The following is a 12,823-nucleotide window of genomic DNA, read 5'->3' as shown; positions in this document are numbered from 1 at the left end:
AAAAAGGAGGCGAGTGGAAGGAAATGCTGCAATTATCGCAAAATCAGCCTGTGTCCTGCAAGTCGCAGAAAGGCGGGCCTCTGGGAAAGAGTAATTCAACCCTGGTTGGGTGGGCATGCCTTAGCATCTTCCATCACTAACTCATAATACAAAAGCACAGGGTGTAATAGACCCAACATGTTTAACAGTTAACCTCAACTACGTCGTCCAACGTGTTACTGAAGGGGAAAGCCGCGGGGCGTACCTTTAGTACAGGACGCTGCTTTGGGGGGTTGCACTGGACACAGCGCCTCCTACAGCGAAAGTCAGGGGCTGAGAGGCGTGGGGTAGGCAGGCGGCCTGGGACAGGACCCTGCGTGCGGGCAACGCCGCTCGCAGGGTTCTCCCCGCGCCCAGCGCAGACCGGAAAGGCGCGCCAGTCCGACAGCGCAGGGCCAGAGGGGACGGGGCGGAGCCAGAGGGGATGGGGCGTGGCCATAAGGAACAGGGCGGGGCGGGGCCCTAGGGGCGGGGCGGAGCGGTGCCGCGTGGGACTGGTGCGGCAGCGGGAGCCGGTGCTCGGTCTCTTGTGGCCTGATGGGAACTGTAGTTCTGGGAGCAAGCCCGGGTCCCTCAGAGGGCACCGGGAACTACATTTCCCGAGGAGGGAACGGCCCCGGCGGGCCACGCGTTCTGGGGGCGACGCAGCCGCAGCTGGGTCCAGAACCAGAGGGTGTTCGGGGACCAGGCCGTAAAGAGGGGTGGCTTTTCTTCCCTCTGTCTGGTGCCCAGGCGGTGCCAGCTCTGTGGTGCCCTTGCCCCATTGCCGTGCGTCCCCTGCCCGGCTCCCTTGTTTTTCCATAGTCCCCGCGGGGAGTTGGGGGCCCCGAGTTTCGGAGGTAGGGGTCGCCGTCCCGCGCGGGGGTTAGGGGCGCGCCCCTCCTACCTCGGGCCTGTCAACCTCGCGGCCCGGCCCGGCCCGGCCCGAGTCTCTATGGGCCCCACCCGGAAGCCCAACGTGTGTCCCCGGCTGAGTCGCCGGGCGCTGGGCTTCTTCTCGCGCGACGCAGGCGTGGTACAGAGGACGAACCTGGCATCCTGCGGGCGCTGGTGTGCCAGGTGACCGCCGGCCCCGGGGAGCGGGGGCGAAGGGCTGCGGGGCACCTGGTGGGCCAAGCCTTCCGGGGCGCCGATTTTACGCGGTCGAGCCCCCCTTTTTGAAAAGGTTATGTGTGATGGGCAGGAGCATCATGCTGTGAACCTGGGGAGTTAGTCAATAGGTATTAATAGGACCACCAGATGCTTTTAATTTTTTAAGCTGCTTATGTCTTTCCGCAAACAATGTTTTTAAAGTCACCCCACTTAAACCTAAACGTGAGAGTGAGGAAAGATTGAACGTAATGTTTTTAAGTAACATATTTGAAATTTCTTTGAAAACCCTAAATTTACTATGTGTCATAAAATTGTGCACAGTAGAGGATTATGAGTTATCTCTGAAATTGAAACTCTTTGTGTCTTTCAGGAAAGTACTAAATTTAAGAAATGTTTGGACTACTCATTCAAAGTCACCTATAGCCTATGAAAGAGGAAGAATATATTTTGATAATTTCGGTGCTGTGTCCAGCAGGTATCTTTTGGGGGTAAATTTTTTTGCTATGATCCACTTCACTGTTGATCTTTAAATTTTTTTTTAAGAAACACATACCTACATTAGAGCTTAATGATATCGGGGAATGAAAAATGTGTCCAAAGTACGTGGTAAAATGCATGTAATTTGAAAAATTTGTTAAATCTAAAGTTGCAGGTTTCATCTGTGTAAGTACCATTTAAAGTGAAATTAACTTTGTAGTGCAGGCAAAATGATAATTGCTCTTTAAGTTTCTTTAAAGTAACACCGTACCTCTCCATAGGTAGTGCCGCCACCTCATAATAGTGTTTCTAATTCCTCCCTAATTCCTACTGCCTTTTATAATATTGCTGTCATTCATTTTACTTATATCCATAAGTTACAATCACTGAATACCTTGTTGCTATTATTGACAAGGTTTTATTGTTATTAAAAATAAGAGGATAGCCATAGCTAGGTGACTTGTGGTGCAGTGTCGTCCCATAGACCAAAAAGTTGCAGGTTCTATCCCTGTCAGGGCACATAGCTAGGTTGTGGGTTCCATTCGTACTGGAGGTGACCTACTGATGTTCCTCTCTCTCTCTCTCTCTCTCTCTCTCTCTCTCTCTCTCTCTCCCTCTCTCTCTCTCTCTCCCCTAGCTGCCACCCTCACCCTCCCTCTCCCTTCTTTTCTAAGTTCAATAAACATATCCTCCAGTGAGGATTTTTTTTAAAAAAGAAGAGAAAGGATTTGTTTTACCCTTCATTTATTCTCTAACATTCTTCCTTTCTTTATGTTGATCTGAGTTTCTGACCCAGATCATTTTTTCTCTTTCTGAAGAACTTCTTTGAAAATTTCTTCTAAGGCAGGTCTACTGGCAGCACATTTCCTCAATTTTGTTTGAGAAGGTTTGTTTTGTCTCATCTTTTGAAGAGAATTTCACGGGATACAGAAATTTTAGGTTGGTGGGGTTTTTTACCACTTCAGTATTCACTCCATTCTCTGCTTGCATGGTTTCTAAAGAGAAGTCCAATGTAATTCTCATCCTATTCTACACAGGTTAGGTGCCCCGCCCCCCCCCCCCCCCCCTTCCGCCCTGGCTCTGGCTTCTTCTTTTTGGAAAAAAAGATTTTCTTTATTTTTAGAGAGGGGAAGGGAGGAAGACAGGGAGAGAAACATCAATTTGTGGTTGCCTCTCGTTGCGCCCCCTACTGGGGACATGGCCCACGACCGAGACGTGCCCTGGACTGGGAATGGAACCAGAGACCCTTTGGTTCACAGGCTGTCACTCAGTCCACTGAGCCACACCAGCCCAGGGTATCCCTCTGGCTTCTTACAAGATGTTCTCTTGTTTTTATTTCTACAGTTAGACTATGTATATGCCTAGGTATAGAGTTTTTGGGGGGGGAGGTATTTAATTATTCTTGGTGTTCTGTAAGCTTCTTAAATTTGTGGTTTGGTGGCTGACATTAATTTGTAAAAATCTCAGCCATTATTATTTCAAGTGTTTTTTCTGTTTTGTTTTCTCTTCTATTATTCCTATTAGGTGTATATTACATTTTTTCTACTTATCCCATAGTTTTTGGATATTCTGTTCTGCTTTTTTTCATTCTTTTTTTTCCTAGTGGGAAGTTCTGTTTTTCTCATTCTTTTTACTTTCTAGTTTGGGAAGTTTCTGTTGACATACCTTCAAGCCCATCCAAGACATTCTTCATTTGTGTTAGGGTGTTTTTGATTTCTAGCATTTCTGAAATGCTAGATTTTTGATTTTTTCTTTGACTTTAAAAAAATTATCTGCTTAATTTTCCATCCGTTCTGGCATCTTGTTTACCTGTTCCATTAGAGCCTTTGGCATATTAATCATAGTTATTTTAAGTTCCTGATCTGATCACAAATTCTAAATTACCAATAAATTCCCAACCTAAATTCCAATATCTTCACTGTATCTGAGTCTGGTTTTGGTACTTACTTTATCTCCTCAAACTTTGTATTTTGCATTTTAGTAGGCTGTATAATTTCTTTGCTGAAAGTTGTCTGTGATGTATTAGGTAAAAAGGAATTGTGGTAAACACGTCTTGAGAGTGAGGTTTTATGTTTCTCTAGCTAGAAGTTAGGCTATGTTTTCTGTTAGCTGTAGCTGCAGGTGTCAGAGGCCCAATTTCCTCTGGTGTCCTTGTTTTGTCACCCCAGTACTGACACTAGCGGCTTCCTTCCGGGTTTTGCTGCTGGTAAGGTGTGATTCTTGGTATCCACTTCTCTCTCCAGTGTTAGGAGCTGAAGCTTGCCCTGTAATCTCAGTTGTTTGATGGATATAATAGGAGTTGTTGATTTTTAGTTGTTCTTTTTTTTTCTCTTGTAGTGAAGACAGGAGTGATGACTTCCAAGGTCTTTATATGGTGGAAATTAGAAATTAGAAATTAGGATAGTTTTTTTAGGTAGTGTTTTAAATTTGTTCTGACTCAGGATGGCTCCTTCCAGCAATCTTTTTCTGGTTCTCTCTAGGAAACTAGCCAGCTGACAGTTTAGTCTGCATGGCCAGTGAATCACCACCGATCTCTTCCCATTTGTTCATCACAACCTTCAGTGGTTTTGAGAGTGCTCTTAGGCTAGAGCTTATCCATACTCTGTTGCAAATGAAGTCAGTTCCTGTGAGCAGGGACTAGGGGCTATCTGCTTTATGACCTGCTTCTCCACCCAGGCAAAATCTTGGTATCAGGGCTCTGAAACTGGTGATGGTGGGGGCCAGTAGCATACTTCTCTCTTAAGTGACTGCTTTACTGTAAAAGCTGAACATCTGGTGATGGGCAGGCATTAGCCTCAGGTTTTTTTTGCCTTTCTCAATGTGGAACCACTACTTTATTGATGCAGACACCGGCCTGCAGTGTCCACATCATTATGGATGAAATGAGACATTCACACAGACTACCGAGTCCAGTGGAGGAAAAGGGACAGCATGGCTTTTTTCTCAAGGGGAACAAAAAGCCCTAGCCCTTGCTGTGACCAGTCTTTATTGGGTTTCTTGGCATGTTACATGATGGTCCTCATTTACTTTGCACAGGTTTGCTTTAGGTGGTTACCTTTTACAGAAAACAAAGGAGCCAATGCTGCTAATCACATCACAGAAGAGGGATATTGGCAAATGAAAAGGCAAAAGTGGTTGAACCAGTTAAACTCATCCTTGGAAGGTTTAGCATGGATTTTAGGAAGTTACTTTGCAGTAAATGTCCTCAATTCAGGGTGAGGGAGTTTTTTTTAGCAAGAGCAAGACTCAAAGCAGCCTAGGTACATTGCAGGTCTGATTCCCCACAGGAGAACCTATCCATGGGCATCTGTCTGTGCATCTCTGAGTGGGAACTGGGCCCACGCCACACAGAACGATCTCCTACACTTTATGAGATGGAATAAGACAAATCCAGGCTCTAATGTTTTAAGGCAGGCCATGGCCAAGGCAGAATGTCTATCCCATGAGTAGGGGCTAGGCAGAAGAAAAGAGCCCCATCTCTTGGCTTTACTCAACTAGGACTCAGCCCTAGCAACAAGCAGCTAGGGGCTGGATAATAATGCTGCCCCTCAGGATGACAGCCCTCTGGGATCTGGGGTAGAGGGAGCCCTGTGCTCTTGGCTGTTATCAGTGTGGAGTGGGGTTTTTGTCTTCCTGAACTGAGAATAGTGGGGAGGAAGCACATCCTAGTTAAATCACCACAGACCCACTATTCTTACTGAGTTTTTATAGATTTTCTGGAATAAATATTTTGTCATTTGCTGTATGCCCTACAATCATTTCCAGAGACTTTAAAGTAGTTGTTCTTTAATCATTTCTACCAGTTTTCCTGGGGAGCATGCCCACAGAGCTCCTCATGCTGTCATGCTGGAAGTACAACCTGGATATTCTCTTGCATGATCATAGTGTCATCATACCTTGCAAAATGAGCAGTAATTCTTTGGTATTATTTAAAGCTCAATTCATAGCTTCCCCAATTTAGAGGTATCTGTTTTAATTTAAAAAATTAAAGTAGTGAGAGAGGTATTGGTTGGTAAATAGTATTGGAGTTATTTAACGTGCCATTCAGAATGTTTTTCCTATAAGTTAAAATCACATATGAAGTTGCTTTCATTCCCATGAAATTCTGTTTGATTTAAACCTTTGAATCAGTGAAAGAATATCAAAGGTGAATAAAATTATTACCCTCAAAATTGTGTCTAATAGTTTAATTTGAAAGTTCATCAGTTAAAAAAATGAAAACACTTATGAGCACATTTCAGTAGTAACCAGAGAAGTTCAAATTAAAGGTACGAGGCTATTTTCACGTCAAAAATGTAGTGTTCAATATTGGCAGAAGTATAAACTTGTTCAACCTTCCTGAAAGGCATTTGGGGAGTAAAAATTCTTAAAGGGTGTTTCCCTTTTTTATTTACTAATTTGCATCCTAAAATAATAGGGCTCTTTATCTGATTAATTTTCATTTAAGAATATTAGGGTAATAAATATGAACACCATGGATTTCAGCTGAGATATTCATAGTAAATGTTCATGGTTGTGTTTTAGAAAATAATCTGCAAGTAGATATATGTATATAAAGAAAAACTAGAGGGAAATGAACCAAAATGTTAATAGTGGTTAGTTTTGGTATTTTTATAGTATCAATCTATTTAGATTTTATTATATTTTAAAGAGTTTTTTCTGTGAATATGCATTATGAATTTTATGGTCAGAAAAAATGTTAACTAAGAAGAGGAAAGCAAACAGGGTGAAAAAGAAGTATTTTGGTAGTCTGAATCTCTGAATAGAAAAAATAATCACACAAACTTGAGCAAACACTGTCTCAGTTAACAAGATGAATAATCATTAGTAATTTACTTTCTTTTTTCTCAGTGTTGCATCAGAACCCAGAAAACTTTATGAGATGCCAAAATGTTCCAAATCAGAAAAAATAGAGGATGCTTTATTATGGGAATGTCCAGTGGTAAGATTTGTTTTTAGGCCTTTGTTTCTAAAGCATTTTTAGCCTAGAACTGGTTATTGTTAATATATTCTATAAGGGAATAAAATTCATTTATTTATTTTTAAATATATATATATATTTAAAGATTTTATTTTATTTTTATTTTATTTTTTTTAGAGAGGGAAGGGAGGGAGAAAGAGAGAGAGAGAGAAACATCAATGTGCAGTTGCTGGGGGTCATGGCCTGCAACCCAGGCATGTACCCTGACTGGGAATCGAACCTGCGACACTTTGGTTCGCAGCCCGCACTCAATCCACTGAGCTACGCCAGCCAGGCAGGGAATAAAATTTAAATGTCATGGTGATTCTTGAATCTTGAAAGGAATCATGAGAGTTTATATTTTGATTATTATGTTTCCTCATGAAATAATAATATTATAAATGTATTTTTTAAATGTGGTAGTATTTGTTACTCTTGAAAATTAGAAAAAAATATCTGATTAAAAGCTCCAAAAGAAATAGGAACTAGTTTATAGTTATTCTTAGTGCATATGAAATCATTCTAATTATACTGGAGCAAAGTATTTTTGTTACATGTTATGCTACATGTCATGGGCAACAGTGATGTTACATGACTGTTTGAAAGGGGATTCTAATGAGTTTCCTCCAGGAATCTTGTTAAGAAAATCATAAGTTAAAGATAAAAAAAGAAAATAGGATAAGCTCATTTTATTAGACCAGCATTGCCCTAGTGTGTATTTTTCAGGACACTAATTTCCTTTAGATGCGATTGTCTTGTAGTTGCTAAAGGGGTTCGGAGGAAGTGGGTTGTAGACAAATCATCCTGGGGTGTTCTGAGTGTAAAAAATTAAATTTATAGAATTACTTCTCAGAGCCTTTAATAGTAATAATACTTATAATAATACTAAATTGCATGGTGATTGTCAAACCATTTTTCTGAACTCTTAATCCTATGATGCTATGAACTTCCCTTTTTGAGGTTTATTTCTAAGTATTAATCTTCCATGGGACTAGTGTATTAGAAAATGCCCTAGAAGATACAACAGATTAATCAGGTCTTGGAATCTGGTTGGTTCTTCTTTAGGAAAAATAGAACTCACAATATGCAATCAAAAATAATGTTTAAAGGATAAGAAGGTATATTTTAAATTTACTGTTAAAATCGTTTTTTAAAGACACTGTTGTTTTTACATAAAATTGGTGTTCTCTTTAGCAACTGCTTTCTTTTTCCCTGGGCACTTATTCTTTGTTCATAGAAGGATCCATTTAAAAATTAGAAAGCTTTAAATCGGTGTTTTCTTCCCTAACTTCTTATCGAAAGCTAAAAATACCTGTTGTGCCCCATATCAAAAGCCTTTGCATTCATTTTCATTGGTGCAGGGAGGACAATGATAAAATTCTTATTTGAGAAAATTTTAAAGACACTAATACAAAGCACCAAAATTTAGGGCAGTTCTGTAAAACAGAGTTTCAGGTAACCTAATTCCCAGTCTCATTTCTCATTAAACATTTTGTTCTCATTTGAAGTGAAGCAAGATTTCCCATTAAGGAAAACTAAGAAGCATATTGCGTTGTTTTTAACATATTAATATGAAACTATATTTAGCACCCTTCTTTTCTGAGATATTGTATGGGATATAACTTTTGGTCTAGGAAAATAGCTCAAACCTATTATATATGCTCATATATAAAAAATATATATATATATATATTTTACTAGTCAAGGTATAAACAGTACATTTTTAAAACTTTTAAAAATCTTCATGAGATGATACTTATATAACATACCATAAATTAAAAAATTGATTAAAAGAAAAACCTGTTGGTTTACAGCCTAAGCAAATACTAGATTAATCTTAACTTTCCTGTTTTTAACTTTTTTTCTTAGAACTTCCTTTTTATTCCACAAATCAAAGTAGAACCCTTTGCTTTCTTTCTCTTCCTGCCTCGGACTTCTACCTTGTGGTGGCCCCTCTGTAGCAGATCCACCCAAGCAGCCATCCTCTTCCTTTTTGGGGTATAATTCGTTGGTGACATAGGTTACCTTTCAAACCAGGTCTATCTTCTGTTGTTTTCTGGCTCCCCTGATTCTGGATTATAGCTTTTCATTTGGAGTTAGAGTAGAGCTAGTGAACAGTGGGATAATTTGCCCTTTTGCCATTTTGGCTTCTTTCAAAAGGAAAATAAGTCTTTGAATAAGACTTTCTATTCTAGTGATGACTCTTAATTGCTATGCTATTCAATATGTGTTTAAGAACTTGTTATTGCTATTATCATCATCATCACAGCAGCATCACTGGTAATACTCCTACTACTTTTATGATGATTGGTTAACATTTGTTGAATACTTAATGATCAATAGTAATTAATAAGTAATAATTTATTTCAGGTACTGTTTAAGTGCTTTATCTGAATAGATTCAGTAAGTTAATGATGAAAATACTCATATATTATCCTTCCTTGTCTTAATTCTCTCTTCGTGCATTTGAACATTTGCTATTTCTTTTTTGGTTTACTTATTTGACTATTTCTTTAAGTGTTTAGCTATTTTCTTTGGACATTAAGTATTGCAGATTGTTCATGGCCAAGAAGTTTTATTTTCACATCTCATTTTTTAGGGGGAAATGCTGCCCAATCCATCGGATTACAAATCCGCACTCATAGCACTGACTGCTCATAACTGGTTACTTCGTATATCAGCAACTACAGGAAAAGTCCTTGAGAAAATATATCTTGCTTCGTATTGCAAATTCAGGTATTATTTGTGACTTTATTATTCAAGGCTTTATTATAAAAATTTGAGACTTGTGCAGGAAATGCAAAGCTGCTTTTTTTTTTAAGTTTTCCCTTATATACCTGGATCTTGATTTATAAACCTATTCTTTCTCTTCATGACTACATTCAAAGATCTTAGCATACAGACCTTTTATAATTTTCTTTGTATGTATCCTCATAAGTAACAAATGTATAGTAACTGGCAGATAAACTTTAAAAATTCTTGTGTTTTCCATCTATAAATAACATTCTATATGTAAGATGTACTTTATGGTAGGTTTTCCTGAGGGCTAGTCTGTTTTATTTAAATTACCTGACTAGTGCAATCTAAGAACTGTTATTTAATTACTAGTTTTATAAACTAGGTATGAATTTTTTGGAAAAAGTATGTGCTTTCAGGATATGAAAGCAACATTTTTTATGCTTTTTGTAACTTCCATTTTAAAGCAGAAATAGTTATTTTGTTTCATAAGTTTTGAATACTGTTAGATCAAACAATTTTTATTCATCAAAACTAGGAAAGGAGGGAATTGTTTTAGCTATTTACTTGTTTTTAAAATAAATTACTTTGCTTTTATAATTTAAATAACTAAAAAACTTACAAAATATCTATTATATTTTTATTTTAAGTACCAGGAAACCTCCTTTGCCCCTTTCCAAATGAATAAACTTTGCTTCATTCTTTTAAAAGATACTTGAGCTGGGACACTCCTCAAGAAGTCATTGCAGTGAAGTCAGCATTGGCCCGACAGGTAGGCATCTTAAAAAACATTAAAAATGAACTTTTTTTCCCCATAGGAATTTGTCTGCAGATTGGTCATGAAAGAACTAATGATCTTTGTTTTCTGAAGCATGCTATAAAAGTTTACCACAAATTTAAGTAATTCCCATTAAGCCCTGGCTGGTGTGGCTCTGTTGGTTGGAGCTTTAAACCTGAAGGTTGTGGGTTTGATTCCTGGTTAGGGCACATGTCCAGGTTGGAGGTTCGATCCCCAGTCATGGAGCCTATGAGAGGCAACCAATTGATGTTTTTCTCTCTCTCTTTCTCTCCTTCTTTCTTTCTTTCCTCCCCCACCCCTCCCTTTCTCTCTAAAAGAAATGAAAAAAAATGTCCTCAGGCAAGGAATAAAAAAGAAATTCCTGCTAAGCCACTCTGGGGTATTACAGATTATTTTACATTTCATAGTAGAAAGAAATTAACTGGATACTGCTCTTCAAAGTAAGGAAGTAATCCTCTTCAAGCAGAGAAATCACTCAAGCTTTTGTTGGCTCTGTTTTTTTCTCATTTCCTATAGGTACACCAGTGTAATGCTGCTTTCAAATGATGAGATTATGATAACTACGTGTGTATTTTGATTAGATGCTTTATAATTAGAATTCCAATTTACAGTATAAATTATTAACATTCTATTAAAATAGAATATTCTATAAATAGGTATATTAACTTATTCTCTTAATATAATTGGTTATATCACTACAAATATGTGTTAATTTATATCATAATATAGTAATATACAGTATGTAATATACAACATATATTTTGTCATACACCATATAAACTATTTCTGTTGTATAGTACATAATGTATATTTTGTTGCTAAGAAATGTTTAGTGCTATGTTTACTTTGGTAAGTTCTTATGTGTATGTGCATGTGTGTGACTGAAGGGCTAAAGGTGTAGTAGACATATTTTGCACATGTATGCCTTTCTTTGTAAATAACTTCACAGTGTAGATAGATGGCTGTTTTCACATCATGAAAAACATCTATAAACTGCATGCTAGGACAGGTGGATGTTTTTGACACATGAAAGCAGACTGTCTCTGAAATACTTTAGAGAACTGTCAGTAATTTTAGTCTTTTCTTTTAGGCAGGCCCTCAACAGTCTGTTTTGCTGTACCTTGCAGTGTTCCATGTTCTACCTTTTTCACTCATAGGGATTCTGGAGATCAGCAAAAAGGTAAGAATTCATTTCTTATTTTTTTTCAAAAGACGTTACTTATTTAGTGTTAGAGAAAGGGGAAGGGAGGGAGACAGAGGGAGAGAAACGTTGACGTAAGTGAGAAACAGTGATCGGAACCTCTCACACACCCCCAAAGAATTCATTTCTGAGTTAATTGCAACATTAATTTTTGACAATAAGATGTAATATAATCATTTAATTATTTCTTAGGTGTTTGGTTATAAATGTTCCCAACTGGCCATGATAAGTGTGGCTGTTGGTTGGGCCTCGTCTTGCAAACCTAAAGGTCACTGGGTCAATTCCTGGCCAGGTCACGTGCTTAGGTTGCAGGTTCAGTCTCTGGTAGGGGTGCATAGGAGATGCAACCCCTTGATGTTTCTCTCTCACATCAATGTTTCTCTCCCTGTCTTTCTCCCTCCCTTACCCTCTCTCTCTTAAAAAAAAAAGTTCCTTACTATAAAAAGCTTGCTGATCTAGTTTATTTTATTTCGAAATATATGAGAATATTTGACATGGGAAGAGAGGTTAATCATCTCTTCACGTTTCCACATGTTTTTATGCCCCTCATGTGGATAGTGTTAAATACCTGTGGTCATTAACAAACCACTATTTTATAAAATTATGAAATGAGTAAGGTATTTTTCCAGAGGGCTCTTCCAAAGTTTGTTAAAATGACCATTAAATAAAGGCAAAAAGCTGCAACAAAATGCCTCATTTTAATGGCAAGATATAGATGTAAAACTTATGATATATAAGTAGCCTTATAATTAAATATACAAGTTTCTAACTCATTCAGTTTTGGATTTTATTATTATTGCCATTCTTCTTGATTTGTGGAGCGGTTATATGGGAGGAAAGAAAGGACAAATTTCTTTTGAGTAAAAGAATCAATAGTCTACTTTCTTTTAAAAAATGGTTACTTATTCTGGGTGAATGGTTATTTTTTTATTCTACTAGTCTTTAATTAAGCGCCTAAAGTATTATAAAGGACCAATCTTATGGGTCCACTAAAATTAATTAGCATAATATACTAAACTGCATAAAAACTAAAGAATAATATTAGTTCTTTATTAATTGTTTGTTTTATACCAGGCAGTTTGAGCATTTTACAACATTATAACCTAATGCATTCAACTAGGAAGTTAAACAGGTAGTAAATGGAGGAGCTGGAATTTTAATCTAGATTTGACTCCAAAGTACAAACCAAGTCTTAAAAATAGAATGGCTACCTTATTATAGCACTCATTATTTGAAACTATGTTTGTATTATACAAGTCCTTACTTCAAAGTGGGGAAGGAGGATCAGTGAATAAAAAGTCATGAGCTAATCAAGATCAAAGCAATCTATAATTTACCTTCTGAGAGATGACTAAAACTCATGAATATAATATTTCTCTTTGTGCTTGTGGATTAAGTAATTGTGTTTACTTATTACAGTCTACAACAGGAATGAACACTTAGCAAAGTCATAAATTATTTGTTTATTCTTACATGTTCAAGATTAAATGGTTACTTGGACTACTTTGATTATGGTTAC

The 12,823-nt window shown here is 37.8% G+C and overlaps 2 protein-coding genes across 3 annotated transcripts in view; one reads left to right on the top strand and one right to left on the bottom strand.

Annotated features, from left to right (window-relative positions):
- Positions 1–413, bottom strand: part of METTL8 (methyltransferase like 8) — a 76,424-nt gene extending 76,011 nt beyond the window's left edge. The window contains exon 1 of one of the 2 annotated variants that reach the window (XM_028509439.2): positions 245–413. The gene's annotated coding sequence lies outside the window, so the exon portion shown is untranslated. The remainder of the gene's footprint in view (positions 1–244) is intronic. The other variant, XM_036023298.1, reaches the window with a different exon arrangement.
- A 190-nt stretch (positions 414–603) lies between these two features.
- DCAF17 (DDB1 and CUL4 associated factor 17) overlaps positions 604–12,823 on the top strand; it is a 32,633-nt gene continuing 20,413 nt past the window's right edge. The window contains 8 exon segments of the mRNA XM_028510716.2: positions 604–1,067; positions 1,070–1,098; positions 1,502–1,519; positions 1,521–1,606; positions 6,460–6,550; positions 9,168–9,304; positions 10,016–10,076; positions 11,194–11,283. Coding sequence (XP_028366517.1) covers positions 974–1,067; positions 1,070–1,098; positions 1,502–1,519; positions 1,521–1,606; positions 6,460–6,550; positions 9,168–9,304; positions 10,016–10,076; positions 11,194–11,283 — 606 coding nt within the window. The 5' untranslated portion in view covers positions 604–973.

The sequence above is a fragment of the Phyllostomus discolor genome, chromosome 4, assembly GCF_004126475.2.
Source record: "Phyllostomus discolor isolate MPI-MPIP mPhyDis1 chromosome 4, mPhyDis1.pri.v3, whole genome shotgun sequence".
Classification (NCBI taxonomy): domain Eukaryota; kingdom Metazoa; phylum Chordata; class Mammalia; order Chiroptera; family Phyllostomidae; genus Phyllostomus; species Phyllostomus discolor.
Note: the sequence above shows the minus strand (reverse complement) of the source record. Positions and strands in the feature narration are given on the sequence as shown.